At 30.9% G+C, this 19746-nt stretch overlaps 1 protein-coding gene across 1 annotated transcript; it reads left to right on the top strand.

Moving 5' to 3' along the window:
• The first annotated feature begins 8032 nt into the window (after positions 1 to 8032).
• On the top strand, positions 8033 to 11251 carry LOC149203680 (cytochrome P450 734A1-like). Its single transcript, XM_089400230.1, has 5 exons — positions 8033 to 8337; positions 8497 to 8720; positions 9254 to 9495; positions 9954 to 10338; positions 10467 to 11251. The coding sequence occupies exons 1-5, from the start codon at positions 8061 to 8063 to the stop codon at positions 10890 to 10892; spliced, it is 1554 nt and encodes a 517-aa protein (XP_089256356.1). The 5' UTR covers positions 8033 to 8060; the 3' UTR covers positions 10893 to 11251.
• Positions 11252 to 19746: the final 8495 nt, after the last annotated feature.

The following is a 19746-nucleotide window of genomic DNA, read 5'->3' as shown; positions in this document are numbered from 1 at the left end:
GGGGTGGATGGGGAGGGTCAAACCGGAGAGATAAGGAAATAAGTGCATGATTAGCAAGGGAGATGGGGGAGACTGAGAAATGGTGAATAAAAGAGAGAAAGTTATGGCTAGTGAGTACATAATCAAATACATTCACACCCCCACCATATGGCCGACATGTGAAAAAGCGAGAGTCTGGGAAATATGGGAGACCATTTAGAATCAACAACTCCTAGGATTCTCCCAACTGCGATAGATGCTTACCATAAACTGTAATGGGCCCTAAAGCATCATCTAACATCCGGTGAAGCCCTACTGAATCTAGATCTATCCCTTTGGTAAAAAACACATCCTCTGATCAGTCGTGGAGAGAAATATGGAGATCTCTAGTGCGAGCATTGAAGTCACCTAGGAGGAAGAATTCTCAACAACACAATACTGGGTGATGTCGGTGTGCAAGTCTATAAAGGGGTCCCCATTTGAGCCATTATGGATAAAAAATGGTGAAGATACTAGGGGGAAGTAACAAGCTACAATGTAGATGTCCCTCAGAGGAGAGACTCCGATGCTAATATGAATCCACATAAACTTGAAAAACTCATCTTCGGCTACCAAAGATACCTTATTTCGGAGTGAGTCACTAGCCAAAAAAGCAACTCCATCTGATCCTCTCACCCCTCCCGAGCTCCTCATCTCCTGCATGCAAACTGGGATCCACTGGTAACCTGCAATATTTGGGAGGGGTCAGATTAGTTCCACAGAATCTGCAAATGCGAGGATCCTATGATCGAAATATGAGGCCAATAAGCCAAAATGTCAATTCAAAAGATTATCTTTGAAAACAGGTTTTTATTTTTTTCAAGATTTGAGGGATTCCATTAATTTCCTCAGCATTGTATGCAAACCTGTTATTTTTTATTTTATTTTATTATTATTGCTATTTAAACCCATTTAATGGATCGAACAAAGGGTTCAGAATGGATAAAGAAAGTCTTGTGGGCTTGCATTTTTGTTTCTCCAAGTTTGTCCTAATAGACTGGGCCAGGGTCTAGAATTCGAAAGAGAAAGCCTTCGAGGCTTTCACTATTGTACCTCTTAGTCTTTTTAATAGAATGACAGGTCTTGAATCTTGGGGGAGAAGCTTGTAATGATGTAGCTATGGATTATATCTGTTGGTGGAGAAACTCTTGTTTATCATGCAATACTGCTGTAAGGAGGAGACCTTTTCTGCAATGAGAGATTGATTACAGGCTCCAAAGGATTGTGCATTATTGTCGTTCTATAACGATCTGTAATTTGATTTCATTTATTAATAAAGGATAATTTCAGTTAATGATGTTTAGCACTATTGTTTATAAGATTTAATTGAAATAAATTCTTATTTCAGTCTTTCAATTTATATTTTGAATGTACGAGTTAATAATTGGATTCACGCACTATTGTTGAATATTGAGTGTTAATTCATTTAAAATTCTTCTTAGACTATTCTACAGGCTTAATTTTAGATATAAGATGAGAGTTGAAGTTTGCATAGGAATATATTGTTATAATCTTAGATCAGCAAGCTATCTTCCGATTTAGGATAATAATTGTTTTATTGCATACATGATGTCTTATTTGAATTAATTCAGTAATTAAACATGAATCTTTGTAGTTCTTATGCATATGATAAATAAGGAATTGGATATATTTTCATTAGGCTCTTATGTAACTATTTACTAAGGGTTTAATAGTTAGTATTTATGTTAATGAGGAACCAGATCTAATGAGCTATCTCCTTGATCTAATTCTTCCATATTAATTCCAATTCTTTAAAGCTTCTTTTCCCGTTAAGTTAAGTTGGATCTCAATTGAGAGAAGGGTTGCCCTTTCCTTCAATCGAGATAGGTTAGATTAATTGCATTGTAGACTTAGTTTGCATGTGTTGTCACAGATCTTACATTTTAGAAGCCCTCTTTTTAAAGAGGCAAAACTTTAGATTGGTTTGGTTGTGCCACAAAAACAACTTAAGGGTCATTCTTCTTCCCTGCTCAACTAGAAGAATTGATCTGATGTCCCTATCTATTGGTAATTGAAGATATATTTAAAACCGATAGTGATTGGGAAAAGGTAACTAGACGTAGTTAACCAGTCAGAGCCACTACCACAAACGGAAAAGGAACTGCTTCAAGATCTAGATCGGGTGGTTTTTCCCCATGTTAGTGCAGTGAATTTCGAGGCATCAACAGGTGCTAAAATTGATGCTATGATGTCAAACTGTACTATATGATGTAATGTTTACTTTTGAATAAAAATGCTAGAGATGAAAAAATGGGACAATCAACATATTATGATGCCTTGGGTTGGGGGAAAACTTGATTTAAGAGGAAAAATATATCTTGGATAAAGATTTCCCTCTTATGTGATGGTTAGTCTTTCCAAGAAGCAGAAAGGTTGGGAAGATAAAGGGTCAAGGTGTAATTTAAAAAATAAGAGGAAGGAGTAATCCAGGGGTTCTTCTTCTTGGTTCTTAAGCTTCTAGTTTTTCTCCTTTCTATTAATCTCTCATACATTTATCTCACTTAGAAAATTTGAAATGGAAAAAGGATTGGTGATAGAAATTAGAGAGATTTAGACATTATGATTGGTTAAGAGCTGTGAGTGACAACTTATGTGACAAAAAATGAATGTGTTGCAACATTTTTTCTTTGGACAAGATGGCTCTAAGAACTGGGAATGGTCCTAGTTCTGTGTGGCATATGGAAAACTAAAGAGGGGAGGGTCAGGGGACTACAAAAGTCATAGATTAAATCCCTTGTGTTGTGCACACTTTCATGTTGTCTTTGTGAATGTGAGCTTGGTCAAAGATGGAAAAGTTGATCACTGATTTTTCTTGTGTGTGTATATGATGGAGAATGACCTTCACTTCTAGTGTTAAAATCTAGTATAAATTTGAGTGTGTGAAATAATCTTGAGTTAAGTTCTCCTCAAGGGATCAAGATCTTGCACGAGCATGGCCAACTATGAGAAAAATTGCAACACAAATGAGCCTATGGCGGGGTGGAATGTGGCTCTCCCAACTTCACTTTCCATTATTGTTTTGGCTGCAATAGATAAATATTTAGTTCTATGTTAATTATATTTCTCACATAAATGGTTTAGTGACATGTATGATTATTTGTTACTATTATATCATTTAATTTATTAATCTTGGTGTTGGTTATGACAATAACGTTTGAAATTAGATAAATGTCTCTTATGCATGATTGTTTAATTGGTCTTTCTTGCAAGTTTATATGTATATGTATTTACCTTCAACAAATTTATCATGGTTTTAGCTATTAGACTATTTCGATGTAGCTTTTTATATGTATTAAATTTTGTAACAACACTGATTGAGGAAAATAAGCTTCCTAAATTCTTCTTGAAACATGTCATGTTGGAATTTCTACTATAACTTTTCATTTGGGAGGTTCTAGGGACTAAAACTTGGACCATAGTGAGGGAAACTACCAATGATCATTTGGTTTATTTTTTAGGATTTGGACTACTATAACATAGGAGATATTCCTTGAGGAAGTTGCTATATTAGCTTTCATGCAAAGTATTTGAAGAAATGCTTAAAAGGTTTAATTATTCATAGCATATAAACTATTTGATGAAATGCCCCAATGAAAATGGTGTTCCGTGGATGGGGATAATATTTATATATGCTAGCATTGTTGTATGATAGTACCATTGTAGCTAATATATGCATATTTGCATGTAAATCATTTGAAGAAATGTGTTAAAGGTGTTTTATTACAATTCACACACAAACTGTTTGATCAAATACCTTAAAGACAAAAAAAAAGTTGTGTGATTGAGAGGTATATTTCAATTAGTATGTTACAAGTGGAATCAAAACAATGTTTCTTATTTGATTTCATGCAATTTTTTTGACAAAATGTCTATAAGAAAAATATTACTTAATTGGTTGTATACAAAGTATTTGAATAAATGTTTACATGTAAAGCGTTTCAAAAAATGTATGAGAGATGAAAATAAAGGTTTTACAATTGTGGTTAGGATAAATTTAGTAGGGGTATGTGACAAAGTGGTATCAAAGCTTATTGTCAAGCTAGTAAAAAGAAAAGGAAAATTTTGAGTACCCTGTAACCTCTACAAGTTATTGAGGAAACTGGGTATTTTACAAAGTGGTATCAGAGCATGGTTCAACACTAGACCTAAATGGGCTAAAGAACATATGAAATGAGATCTCTGATACTATGTGATAAAGTGGCATTAGAGCTAAGGTTCAACGCTGAACCTTGATAGGTTCAAGTAAAGGAAAAAATCTAAGTCTTAAATTAATATCTATGCATGCATGTGTGCTTATGTGAAATTATTTTGTTGTATATATGAATACATTGATGTTATTTGAAGACTGACTCGAGAGTTTGATGTAATAATATAAACATGCAAGATGATGACTAAATTCCCTAGGGTAGCCCAACAAAATTGCAAAAGTTTATGGCAAGTGATGCAACCATAACTATGAGGGGGGATCTCTTAACTCTTCTCTTATGAGTTTTAATACTTTTCTTTAATGTTTTGAGAAGTTTCCATATGTTGATGAGTGATAGCATGGGCACTATAAAAATGCAAGAGATGAAATAGTTCAAAGATGCATGTCCATTGAATAGATTTTAAATGATGATATGCTAGATGAATGAAGATATGTTAGGTGCATAAATTAATGGATATGCATGCCTAAAGAACCATAGTAGTTTGTTGTCATAACATGATTCAGATAAGTAATAGTGGTTAATGGTGAACATGTAACCAAGAATAAATAAAATTAAGAATAATTTTTTAGATAAAAGAAAATCATAATATAAATATTACATTAAAATATATAACTTATAAGTAACAACAACAAGTTAAGATCCATTTTGCCTTATAAAATAAAATAATGATTCTGTAATCATATTTAGATTTAATTAATAAGCACATAAATTTTTTAATACTTACAATTTAACAATATGTTTAACCATGGATATTCACATCCACTTTACCATAGATATTATTAACTTGTAAATAGGCTTTGTTACAATACCATGGGCCAATGTGGCTCATCAAGACAACATGCCCAAAAACCATCTTGCATTTCAATATTTTATTTGAATTTAATTATATCACATTTTTTTGATTAAATCTAAAAGAAAAAGGATTATAATTACTTTTGAGATATATTTACACCTCTATCACATTAAAATATATAAGATATAAATAGTAGATATAAATTAAGATCCATTTTACCATATAAATTAAAATAATATTTTTGTAACCATATTTAAATTTCATTAATAAGCACATAAAAACTTAATACTTACAATATACCAATATTTTTAACCATTATTCATCCCCACTTTAACATGGATATTATTAACCATACCATACCATGGGTCAATATGATTCCTCATCAATACCACATGCCCAAAAACCATCTCTTATTTCACAATCAAAATAATACTTACAATATAACAATATTTTTAACCATGTATGCTCAACCCCCAATAACAAGGCTCATCAATACCACATGCCCAAAAACCACCTCTCATTTCATCATCTATATATATATATATAATTTTATTACATTTTTTGGGGCCGGAGACACTCTCCATCCTAGTATGGAAGAGATGTTGTAATGTTTGTTAAATTATGTTATCTAAACATTTTGACCCAATCAAATTATTGATTAAAACAGTTTGACTTAGTGAATCCACATAAAAATAAAAATTAAATGGAAAGGATAAAATTAATAATTAAACTAGCCTAGATCCATCTTAACTCATGATTTATCAAGCTAGAGAGGAATCAAATCTTTCAAAGAGCAAACATTTCTTCAATTTTTATACTCAAAAAAAGAAGTTTGCATAGATTTATCCCTCTCCACCCTTTAAAGATCCAAAGTTATATGGAGTTAAGATGAATCTACACTCGGAAATAATTTAAATATAAAATTTAAATGATAAAAATTCATTCATACATAACTACATCATGAATAAAATATAAGTTCAATAAATGAAGTTAATCTATTTGGTTGTTTTGATTTATATTATTAAAAATTATTATTATTTTAGAAATATTATTCGATTATATTTTCATTTATGTCAATTGTTATTTATTTATTTTATTAAAATTAATTCTTATTTTAATATTATTTATAATTGAGTTGTTTTGATTTATGCTTTTAAAAATTATTATTATTTTAAGAAGTTTATTTGACTAAGTATGTGAATTGTTTGGATTTATATTATTAAAAAATATTGTTATTTGCTTATGGTATTAAAAGTAATTTTGTGTTTTTAAAAATTATTATTATTTTAACCAGTTTATTTGAGTAAGTTAATATGTGGATTGTTTTGATTTATATTATTAAAAAATATTGTTATTTACTTATGGTATTAAAAGTAGTTTTAATTTTAATAAATTTATTTGATTATATTAACAATGGGAGTATATTTTCATTTATGTCGTCAAAAGTTATTGTTATTTATTTATTTTATTAAAATTAATTTTTATTTTAATATAATTTATAATTGAGTTGTTTTGATTTATGCTTTTTAAAAATTATTATTATTTTAAGAAGTTTATTTGACTAAGTATGTGAATTGTTTTGATTTATATTATTAAAAAATATTGTTATTTACTTATGGCATTAAAAGTAATTTTGTGTTTTGATTTATGTTTTTAAAAATTATTATTATTTTAACCAGTTTATTTGAGTAAGTTAATATGTGGATTGTTTTGATTTATATTATTAAAAAATATTGTTATTTACTTATGGTATTAAAATTAGTTTTAATTTTAATAAATTTATTTGATTATATTAACAATGGGATACTACATTAGGAAGAATATCAAATAATAATTAATAGATAAATTTTAAATTATTATTTAAAAAAAAAAAAATAATTAAAATTAACCAAAAAAATTTAAAAAATTATTATTAAAATTATTATTTAAAGATATAAAAATATAATTAAAATTGATAATAATTTAAAAGTTTACTATTTAAATATAAATATTTAAAATGTATAAATTAAAACTAGGTTTATATATAGTTATAGTTAAATGTTCATGGTCAATGTTCAATTTTTCAAACTAATTACTGTTTTTGAGAATAATTGAAAAAATAAACTATATTATAATTAAATATTATTATATTTATTTTTTTATAAAAATTATTAGAAAATAAATAAAATAATATATATATATATATATATATATATATATATATATATTTAATTATATTATAAAACTTAATAGATAAAATTTTAAAATAACTATCTAAACACCTAAATTCTAGGGGTTACTGATAATTTGAATTCAAATGAGTATTGCAGTTTGAATGATTATATACTAAAAGTTTTAAATTAATTATTTAAATATGAAAATTTCAAAAGATTTAAATTAATTATTTAAATATAAAATATTAAAAGTTGCATATCTATCTAATATATGTTTTGGATTTTTAATAAAATTTCATAATAAAATTTTAAATAAAATTATATTTTCTCATTATTTTAAATGTGTAAATAAATGTAATTAAATCCCTAACCAATGTGGAAAAAAAAACTACCTACTGGGAATAGGGAATTAAATGATAATGGCTAAATATTTTAACTTTAAATACTAATAACTCAAATCCTCCCAAGCTAAATAGTACGGTAGAAAGTAGAAGGTGGAACATACATTGGCAATGGATTCATTTAAGAATATGGTCAAAACTTACCGTTTTCGACATTGGGAATGGACGTCGCAATCGATCATGTCTATGTGAATTTGACAGTACACCCACAACCAAGATCAACGCGCACAGTCTCCAAAGAGAAGCAGACATGCACTTTTAATGAATAATCCCACGAACAGCGCCTATTTATTACCCCACGAAAATTCCGGGATGCATATCGAGGAAAAATGACCTTTACTCGTCAAAAAAGAGAGGGAGCAGTCCCCACGTTCATACTGACATTCAGATATATGTGCATGAGATGTAATTGCTATTTCTCTCCAGTGGCTATAATAACTTCTACACTTTAGTAATTGCTATTTCTATGGAGATGGATCTCACATGCACCTTGTCGTTGGTTCTGCTTTTCACCTTTGTGTTTACTTTGGTGAGAATTGTGATAAAAGTATGGTGGAAGCCTGGTCGAATGAAGAAGTATTTTGAATCGCAGGGTATCTCGGGTCCCCCATACAGACTGCTGTATGGAAACACAATGGAAGTCATTCAAATGATGAAGGAAACCTACTCAGCTCCCATGGAGTTCTCCCATGATATTTTTTCTCGAGTTCTTCCAGAGCTTCATTCTTCGACCAATACCTACGGTGGAATTTCGTTTTACCATTTTTTTTTTAACCTAAAACCTTAGCGTGACAACTTCTTTTGCCTTTTAATATTTGTTGTTGTAGGGAATGGGTGATTGTTCATGTTCCATTTGTTATGCATGTTTGAAGATTTAAGTGGATCTTGTTTTGCACTGGCAGGCGAGAATTTCATGTACTGGTTCGGTCCTGTGCCAAGAATTGTTATTCCCCAGCCAGAGTTGATTAGGGAGATGCTGTGCAATAAATCAAAGCAGTACGAGAAACCAGAGCCGACAACCCACGTAAGGCAGCTGCTGGGCGATGGCCTTGCGACTTCTCAGGGAGAAAAATGGTGCAGACAAAGAAGACTCATCAGTCCTGCTTTCCATGCAGAGGCTCTAAAGGTGAATATTTCTCTGGCACTCATGGGTTTTTTCTTAGTATAGGAAGTTTTGAAGATTTATATGTAGAGGGTTTAAGTTCGAAACCCTTGTTAAGAATTATTTTTTTAAACTGGTGGCTCAGAAATTTAACATCAGTTTTCGTATTTTTGATATCAGAATTTAAGCTTCTGTCATCTGGTGAAATTTTTTTTAGATTCAAATCACATCATAAGTGTTTTGTCTACCTATAAACAACACAATTCAAACTTACAGATTCCTATCAAATTAAGAAAAACCAAAAACTAAAATATGAAAGAGTTACATTACGCGCTTAAATTATGCCCAGAAAATAAAACGCTTGACAAACCCTAATCTCTTAAACTAACCCTCGAAAAAATATAAGATGAAAACCCTCAACAAACAATGATCGCTCTAGTCCATCTGCTCAACTTCTTACCATAATGGCCTAGGTTCAAATTGAAATCCCTCTTCCTGCTAGAGTTTGCCTTGTTAATGGACCGTAGCTCTAATATTATTTGTTTCCTCTCTGCCAGTCTATGGTACCGGAGGTTGTGGCGAGTACAGCATCTCTGTTAAACAAATGGGAGCAGGCAATCACTTCTGGTACGCAAGAAATAGAAGTCGTAGAAGAATTCCGGAATCTCACTGCCGATGTCATTGCTAGAACTGCTTTCGGCTCTAGCTATCTCCAAGGAAAACACATATTTGATCTGCAGAGTGAGCAAGCGATTCTCGTTACCGAAAGTTATTGTAACTTCATCATTCCAGGTTACAGGTAATATATCCTATATTTCTCATGGTTTTCCCGTTTTAAGAATATTTGCATTTGCTTCTAAGTATTTGTTTTTATTCTGTGCCCTACTGGCATTGTTGCAAATATCGCATCTTTTTCAGTGTTTGAAGTTTCTGAGTCTTTAGGTTTATCCGTATGTTTTTTTAATGATGTTGATTTATTTATGTTTATCTTTATCCATTATATATTTGTATGTTTTTCATTATCTTGATTAAATTTTTTTGGGTGTATATTTAAAAGTTAAATTTATGTTATTTTATATTTTGACTGGGTAAGGTTTTTAATTGAAATTTGAAATTATTTTAATTTATATATATATAATGATTTTGTCTATTTAGCAACTTCATTTCTCGAAAACAATATTCGCAACATTGCTGTACTGTTTCAGGTTTCCAATTAGTGTGTTCAAGAGGGTCATTAATGGGTTATTTTCGCTGCAGGTTTTTTCCCACCAGAGGAAATTTGAAAGGCCGAAGGTTAGACCGGGAAATACAGAGGTCACTGAGGCAGATAATCACTGATCGCCAAAGAAATGCAACGGTGGAAAAAGGCAGGAACCCCTACGGCAAAGATCTGCTTGGCTTGATGATGGCAGCAACTAACAACGATGAAGTGAAGACGCATGTCAGCATGTCTTTTCAAGATATGATCGATGAATGCAAGACCCTCTTCGTGGCGGGACATGAGACAACCTCCCTTTTACTCGCATGGACTGCCATACTCCTTGCCATGCACACACAATGGCAGGAGCTCGCAAGAAAGGAAGTGATAAGCGTATGTAACAATGAGGGTCCTAATGCCGAGGTCCTTGGTCGCCTGAAAATCGTAAGTTATATTTACATATATTTAGATGAAAATAATCCGGTCCCCATGGTTTAGCTTTAGTTGATGAAATTTGAAACGATTATTAGTTAGACTCAATCGGTGATCCAATGTTGTGGTGTTGAATATAGGTCAATATGGTTCTTCATGAGGTGTTGAGGCTTTATCCGCCAGTACCCTTTATGGTAAGAAAGAGTTGCGCAACGATGAAGCTGGGAAGCTTCACACTTCCACAAGGAACTGAAGTTACAATTCCAATCGCTGCAGTCCATCATGACAAAGAGCTGTGGGGGCAAGATGCTAACGAGTTCAACCCACAAAGATTTTGTGAGGGAGTTTCCAAGGCCGTTAAACATCCGATGGCGTTTATGCCTTTCGGGTTAGGACCCAGAATCTGCGTGGGTATGAATTTCTCCATGATTGAAGCCAAGGTTGCGTTGGCTATGATGTTGCAACGCTTCTCTTTTGCTCTTTCCCCAGCGTATGCCCATGCACCCGTTCAAATTTTCACAATTCGTCCACTTCACGGAGGGCAGCTTATTTTGCATCAACTATAATGCCTCTAAATGCAAATGTTCCAACCTGACAAGAAATTATGTTTTGAGGAAAGAGGCATGTATTGAAAAACCTATTTGAATTTTGCAACTCTTAGAGTTCTTATTGGTAAACCTTTAGGCCACGTAGATATTGGTATGTTACTGTTGAGAGACATTAAGCCTGACTGTCCATTGCAGAGCCTGATCTCACCTTCCTTATGATGAATTTACTATTCATGTCAAAACCCCATTGGATGACAATGAAATGAACGTTTAATGCAACATGCTTTTTATCTTTCTTATGGGGTGATGTTCTGATCTAGACCAACGAAGAGAGTTTTTTGAGTTATTTGAATAGATAAAATGGAGGGTTATTTGGATTTTATGTGAGGATTGTTTTTTAAATTGTTTTTTTTTTTTTAATGTTGATAAGTATTTTTATTTCATAATTGGTATTCTAAAATTTTAATTTAATTATCAATAATTAATAGATAGATGGTTGGATTTAAACTCCATGAAATATGCTAATAGTAATATACACATATTAAGGATTAGAAATTTATTTTCAAATTGTTATGCTCTTTTAATTAATTAATTAAAAAAATTGTCATATCAATACTTGTTATATTGGGTATATAGGATCGATAAACTATAGTATTGACTCATGATATTGTAACAAAATCTATTTACTAGTTAATTTCCATGTTAAAGTGTAGTTAAATTTGAATGTTTAAGGTCTGCATGGGGTAGCTCAAGTGGCAATGGCCATGGAAATGAAGTCTCACGAGATCTTGGGATCGATTCTTGTGCTACCCTCCCTCGAAATAGGGTGAATAACGGACATGTAAAAACTTGAAAATGAGAGGGTCCTACCAAGCTTACAAAAAAAAAAATTAAATGTTTAAGACTATTGTTTAACTCCTATTATAATAATAATAATAATAACAACAACAACAACTTTGTAATTTTGGTAATTTTAATGATTTTTTTAAATCTTGATAATGTGAGATGATTTTTGAGACAAGTGTTTTACCAGCCATTTAATTTTTATGACTTACTGGTTTACCAACTATTTAATTTTTATAATTAAGCTAATAAATTAATTAATTATAAACATAGATAAATAGAAATTATAAATATAAATATAAATGGTAGACATAGAAAGATATAAATGGAATTTTAAATAAATGGTCATTTATATTTTAAGTTATTTGAATATAGTTATAAACATAGGTGGAAACCGTAAATAGAAGTTATTTGAATATAGTTATAAACATAGGTGGAAGCAGGGTTGGAATTTGACGGGTATTTTGCCCGTCATGAGGCGTTTCACCCGTAAAATATGTTTTAAATTTTTAAATAACTGTTTAAGGTGAAGTGTTCTCAAATGTGAAGAACCTATTTTTGACAGGTTAATTTTTTTGAAAAACGTTATTAATACCTTATCTCGCACCATTCCATTAGCCGAAGATTTTTTCTCTGGGAAAGGATATACTATAGTTTCGGGATGGTAATGTTGATCAAATACGGAATGGTCTGGTCAGCAAACCAACATTAATTTGGAATCTTTCCCTGGACGATTTCCGGGATCTCCCTGTCTTTCCTCTTTCATCTTCGGATTGCAACAATAGCAAACCCAACTAATGTGGGCTTGTTTTCTTTGTACAATCGAGTTCATGAATCAATCTAAGTGTTGTTGCGTGTAATGGTAGAATTCTTCAATTCTTTGATCATCGGAGACTGTAAAACTGTTGACACGCTGCATGATAGTTTGATTAGAAAAAACTTCTTCAAACTCATTGGCCTCTGAAGCTAATGTACTTGGTCCCTTGCAGAAATCTTGCAACACAAAATCTGTTGAAGAATCGCATGGTGGCAAAATTAGACCTACAGTCTAGAGACGATAGCTCGTTCAAATCTGGCAAATTTTGGCTAAAAGAGCTGCATCTGCTCCAAGATAATAGTAAGATGGAGATCTCTCCAATGCTAACGACGACAAAGATATGGTAAAAATTCTACTTTCTTGAAAAAATTAAGGACATTTTGCCCAGTAAAATGCCCTATGATTGGGAAAATTGCCAAATTCCAACCTTGTTGAAGGAAAACAGCAGCGCACGAGAGAATAGAATGAAGTGGTGGTTGTATGCAAGTTGGGTTTCGAACTTTCCATGAAACCAGGTCTGTTATAACTTATAAGAATAACCCTGAAACCAAATGCTAATACAGTAGAGGCATTTTGTATGAGTCTGAAGATGGGTGGGTTCTTAGTATCAAGAAGTAAAACAATCGACCCAAATTAATATCATTATTGCTGGCATTTCTTGTTCCATGAATTCCTTGGGTTTTTTTTAATATTCTATTGACTCCATTGGTTATGCGTGCATTTACTTATAATTTACCTATCCATTATCATTGTTGCCCTTAATTATTGGTTTCGAAAAATCCAATCTATGGAATGTTTGGATCATAGATTTGAATTACTACAAATTTAATTCATATATTTTTAATGCTTAGAAGAAGGGAACTATCCACAATGATTTGTATCATCTTTTAACAAATTTTTGTTTTTGCACATTGTGGGAAACAGTGAAGCCCTCTATAACTGTTGTAGACTCTATTGCTTGATCACCTCACTAATCATGGCACACCCATTGCTTTAAATACAATTGCAGGACAACTCTGTTGTAGAAATTCTACTTTGCAATGCTTGGATATATGCTTCACATTTATTTTTCCAAGGACGACTCTATTGCTTGATCACCTCACTAATCATGGGACACCCATTTCTTTAAATACAATTGCAGGACAACTCTGTTGTAGAAATTCTACTTTGCAATGTTTGGATATATGCCTTCACATTTATTTTCCAAGGACGAACCTTGTTCGAGTTCTCAATTTCTGATGGCCTCAATATTCAAGTACTCATTCTTTTATAAATATATAGATATATATCAAATTTTTATAATCCCATACCGTAAAATAATTAGTTATAGTTGTTGTACCATATTCTCGCAGATTTTTTAGCTTGCATTTTATTGGTAAATGGAGAGTGGAACACTCTACAATTGTTGCAGACTTTGTTTCTTAATCATTTCTCTAATCATAGATACTAATTTTCTTATAAATAATTGTAAGATAACTTTGTTTCAAAAATTCTATTTTGCAAGCTTTGGTTATACTTCTCCACGTTTACTTTTGCAATAGTGAGCCTTATTTCAATTTTCTATTTATGGTAGGTCACTTTTGCATTGGTAAACCTGGTTTAAGTTCTCAATTTATGGTAAGCTACAACATTCATAGACCCATGCTTCTATATATATAGAGATAGATATTGATTTTTGATAATTCAATATCGGTAAAAAAAAATTAATCACCATAATTGGTGAATAATTTAGGGCTTATTATCCATCTTTTTTTCCATTTGAAAACATTGTGAATAGATTTATTGTTAGTAAATATATTATGAGTTGAACCCAAACAAAAATGGGTAACTCATGCAAACCCCACTACATTAGGATCCACCATCCCTCACATCTCGGTGTTGACTACTCGAGCCACTGACTACTCGAGCTACTGAGTTGTTAATATTGGAAACATTGATTGTCATCTTGAGAGGCTTCTTCTTACTGTGTCACGTTTATCTCTTTGGTGTTGAAGAAATCAATTGTAAACAAAATAATGTAGATTTACAATAATAATGTAGATATGTTACCTTGGGATTTTTTTTTTGACAAAACCATCTAGAAATTGCTTTGTTTGGCTCTTTTTATGCTTTGGCAATTATTACAAATAGAAGCTATAAATTTGTATATATATATATATATATATATATATATATATATATATATATATATATATATATATATATATATGTATTTTTACTCCTAGGCTTCACATTTTTAGTCTTTCTCTATTTGATTTTGTGCCACAAGTATTGTAAGCTTTCAATTTTTCACGGGTAAATCTATTTAGGCCCCTTTTGATTTGTTGATGTGACTTGAGGTGCATGTTACATATGAATGTTCTAGCATGTCCGGCTCAAGAACAACAAGTTATGGAGATTTTATTGTTATTGTTCATGAAATTGCAAACTAAAATTCATGATTCAATAAATCTTTTCTATGTTATGGTCATTTTGTTTCTTTGCTTATAATAAATATGTGAAAATTTTTAACATACTTGTAATATTGAAGGGTAATATTTTAATCAAATCCTTATTGGTGAAGGGTTAATTTATTATTAAGACATCACTTTTGAAGGGAAAAATGTTAAACATAACGTTTCTTGATGGGCAGCATAAAAACGCAAAACGTCAAAAAAAATTGTCTGACGGGTAAAGAAGAATCCAAATTCCAACCCTGGATGGAAGGCATAAATATAAATAGTAATATAAACCTGAATGCAATTTTGAATAAATGGTCATCTAGCTTTTAAATTATTTAAATATAATGCTCATGATTGTGAGATTTTGATAATTTACCTATAATGAATAAATTTTAAATTTATTTTTGTTGATTTTCTATGAATATATTTTTGTTATTAGTAAAATATTTTTAAATATTTAATGAGAAAAGTGTGAAAAGCAAGTTGAAAACTAAATTTAAAAAAATTGTATATTTCATTAATGATGTTATATTGATTTATTAATATATTTGAGTAATTCATAATCTTTTTGTTTATTTTGTAAATATATTTTAATGATATAGAAATTTAAATAGATGAATGGTAAATGGTATTTAAAAGAAGGGAAGTTTAGTATCTATTATTTAAGTTAAAAATTAAAATTAAAATTTATATTGGTCAATAGGTAAATCTAGTTTTAGAGTATTATCTCGGCAAGAACTAATAAATTGAGATATGAACTGGATAAATTAATAGTGGTCAATAGGTAAATGTAGTTTACTGGATAAATTAATAGTGGTCAATAGGTAAATGTAGTTTTAGAGTATTGTTTGGGCAAGAACTAATAAATTGAGATATGAATTGGATAAATTAATAGTGGTCAATAGGCAAATCTAGTCTTATAGTCTTGCTTTCGCAAGAACTAATAAATTGAGATATGAATTGGTTAAATTAATTAATAAATTGAGATATGAATTGGTTAAATTAATTACGGGACAGGGAATTTTGGTGGGTAAGTAACTACTAGTAAGTCTACACATTTACATTTTTATTGCTAGATAAGTGCTAAGGAAAACATAAATAATGTAACTACTAGTAAGTCTACACATTTACATTTTTATTGCTAGATAAGTGCTAAGGAAAACATAAATAATGGCGACATAACCCCTGGTAAGCATATTTATTTACATGTTACTCCTATCCATTTTTTATGCAAAGTGTTGTTTAAATTATGGTGGGAAATAAGTGATGGTAAATATGTTATTTCTCTAACTATACCTTATCTTCAAGTTTTCATTATTTTTGAATGGGTTTCTTACAAAGCTTAAGTATAAAAAATCACTATACAAATATTTAAAAATCATGCATGAATATTGCAACCATATCCATAAATTATGGCATAAAATACGCATGACATTAAATTGTGCAAATGATGCAATAATAACTTCAAATTATGATTTAATCAAATGTTTGAAATATAGCTAAGTCTTGTTAGATAGCTAATCCTCGGGATTAATCTTGGGTCAGTTTGGGTAGTTATTGGAGTCCAAGAACTCTCGAGAACTAATTCAACTGTTTCCTATATGTATTTATATGTACAACATGTACATAATTCATTGAGATTGATTAATATACATTTGATTTGGTTTCCAGTCTCGTGTGTTTTATAGTGGTATCAGAGCGGGTGAGATGCTCTGTTGAATGAGAGCATGGTTAATTTTCTCTATCAAATAGAATGAATCTGCTCTATCAAATAAATGAATATGCTCTATCAAATAGAATGAATCTGAGACTTCAGAGGTTAATTTGAACATTATTAGAGCTCCGGTTGAGTTGTTTCTAAACTCAATGTATTTGAAGTCTATGGCGTAAAGGAGATGCGATATGCTCTTTTGAATGAGAGCATGGTTAGTTTTCTCTATCAAATAGAATGAATATGAGACTTCAGAGGTTAATTGAATGTTAATTCCCTGTTGAATGAGAGCATGGTTAATTTTCTCTATCAAATAGAATGAATATGAGACTTTAGAGGTTAATTTGAACGTTATTAGAGTCTCGGTTGAGTTGTTTGTAAATTCCATATATTAGAATGCGAGATGCTCTGTTGAATGAGAGCATGGTTAATTTGCTCTATCAAATAGAATGAATATGAGACTTCAGAGGTTAATTTGAATGTTATCAAAGCCTTGGTTGAGTTGTTTTTAAATTCCATATATTTGAAGTCTATGGTGTAAAGGAGACACAGAGCATGAAGGATGTGAGGATAGTTGAATGCAACATAAGGTTAGCCCAGTGGGACACCCAAACTATTGACTCTTTGTAAGTTTTATAACTTTCCGTCATAATGAAAGAAGATTGGAGAAATTCAGTGGCATATTTTTTTTTTAAACATATCCTTGGAAGTTAAAATACATGTTGGAATTTTGAGTGCTTGTTGTTCTCAATAAAAATTGCAAATACTGAGTCGAATACCAATAATTGCTGGATTGTTTGCTAAAAGTCTAAGTTCCATGCATGCAAGGGCCGCTTTTAATTTTAATTTTGGGAGGCTTTACTTTCATTTACTATGTCAAACTAGAGTTTACTTATAATGAAATTTTTGAAATATAGTATTTGCATTCGCAATAATTTTTTTGAAATATAATATTTTCATTTACTACAGTAATAGTATTTGCATTCATAATAAATTTTTTGAAGTATAGTATTTGCATTTACTACAGTAAACAAGAGTTTAATCAGTATAGTATTTGCATTTACTATAGTAAACAAGAGTTTAATCACAGTAAAATGTCTAAATGATAGTATTTGCATTTACTACAGTAAACAAGAGTTTAATCACTTAAAATGTCTAAAGGATAGTATTTGCATTTATGACAGTAAACAGGAGTTTAATCATAGTAAGTAAAGTTTCTAAAAGATAATATTTACATTTACTGCAAATTGGAGTTTTTACTCAAAGATTTTTGAAGGATACAAAGTTTTTACTGAAGGATTTCTGAAGGATATATATATATATATATATTTGGTGGTTTGAATTAATTTTTTAATTGAAGAGTGGTGAATTTTCTCGTTGTCCTGGATTTAAAAAAGAGATTTTGTGAGTTTATATATTGGTTGGATGAAGATTGCAGCCGAGTGTGAAGGGGATTGTGAGAATTTTGCAGTGAAATCTCAGAATGTAGAAGAAGTCGGTAAGCATGGAAGAAATGGCATTCACATCAAATTGTGGTGGTGAAATTTGAAAATCTGTAAATTGAGAAAGGAATAAAAAATTACCCAGGAGTAAGGAGTAACTCTCAGGATGCTGCCATAATGTTCACATGTAAAATTCACTATTAAAAAGATTAAAGTCAACCAACAAACTTTACTTAAAAGGAGCCAAGATAAAAAGTAATTTTTATGTGAAGTAAAAAAAAAAAACTTTACGTAAAAGGAGCCAAGATAAAAGAAGTGGTAAGGCTTGCCCTTCTTCTCTTATTTTCATTAAATGGAGTAATTTTGATTGGTGGAAAGTGGAGAAAAGGAGCTTCTGGGGAATGACATCAAGTTTTGATTTTGTTTTTGTTGAAGTTTAAATAACAGAGTTTATGGATATAAAATAAAGAAGGGAAAATGACATTGTGGTTAGTGAAGTTATTTGGTCTTTTGAAGGTTTCAAATTCAAATCTTTATAGAGACAATTTTGAAAGATATTTTTTAAAAGCTAATTTTGGGAGATATTTTTGGAGGTAGAGTTTATGGATATAAAATCAAGAAGGGAAAATGACATTGTGGTTGGTGAAGTTTATATAGTTATTTGGTCTATTGAAGGTCTCAAGTTCAAATTTTTATAGAGACAATTTTGAAAGATATATTTTTTTTAAAGCTAATTTTGGGAGATATTTTTGGAGGTTGTGAACATGATTTTAGTATTTTGGAGGTTGTGAACATGATTTCGGTTTCCATCGGTTGGCGACCCTGAGCATGTCACTATTTGATAAATTTGCAACTCATGCATATTGGATATAACTCACAACAAACTTGAGTTTTTATGGTATTCAATGTATGGAGCAAAGATAAAAGTTCCTAATTATGTAGTTGCAGCTATACATCATTATTCGTCTCTTTATTCTTGAATTTTATTTGTAAATGGGTGCATTTTCAGTTGAACCCGACACCCGATTAATTCATCGTAAATTTGTTTATATTGGGTGCATTTTCGGTGGTAGCCAACACCCCTTTTTCAAAGTTTTAAAGAACATGGTCAAAGTCGATGATATGTTGCAGTTATTACGCAATTTAGTGTCAGCTAGCATTCATAACAATGTCCAAGTTAACAAGGACACACTCTTTGACATCCAAATATATTTGCAAAATGTTAAAAGAAAATTTGAATTCTTAGAGCTAGAGTGCTAGCTTCACCGAGAAGAACTGCAAAAGAAGACTTTTGAACGTGTTCTTGTTCAGAATAAAAGTTTGTTTGAGCCTCATCATCAGTCAGAAAATGATCAAAGTAATGCAGTGGTTTCAAAAGAAAATTTGGATGGAACTGAAATTTCTTATGAGAAGCCTGTTATTCCCAAAACTTTCATAAGACCATGGGAAGAGATTAGACACAATAAACACAGAACTGGTTTGGGTTACAATGAGGATATTCTGGATGTATCTTTTCACATTCCAGATTTCGCTAAACCTATAGAATTCCGAAGTGCTGGATTGCTGGATAGTGTTGTTCTAGAACAAGTTGATAGATGGCAACAATGTCATAGAGTTG

The sequence above is a fragment of the Pinus tabuliformis genome, chromosome 2_1 (assembly GCF_031772625.1).
Source record: "Pinus tabuliformis cultivar Carrire ecotype Pingquan chromosome 2_1, CPIR1, whole genome shotgun sequence".
In the NCBI taxonomy this organism is placed as follows: Eukaryota; Viridiplantae; Streptophyta; class Pinopsida; order Pinales; family Pinaceae; genus Pinus; species Pinus tabuliformis.
Note: the sequence above shows the minus strand (reverse complement) of the source record. Positions and strands in the feature narration are given on the sequence as shown.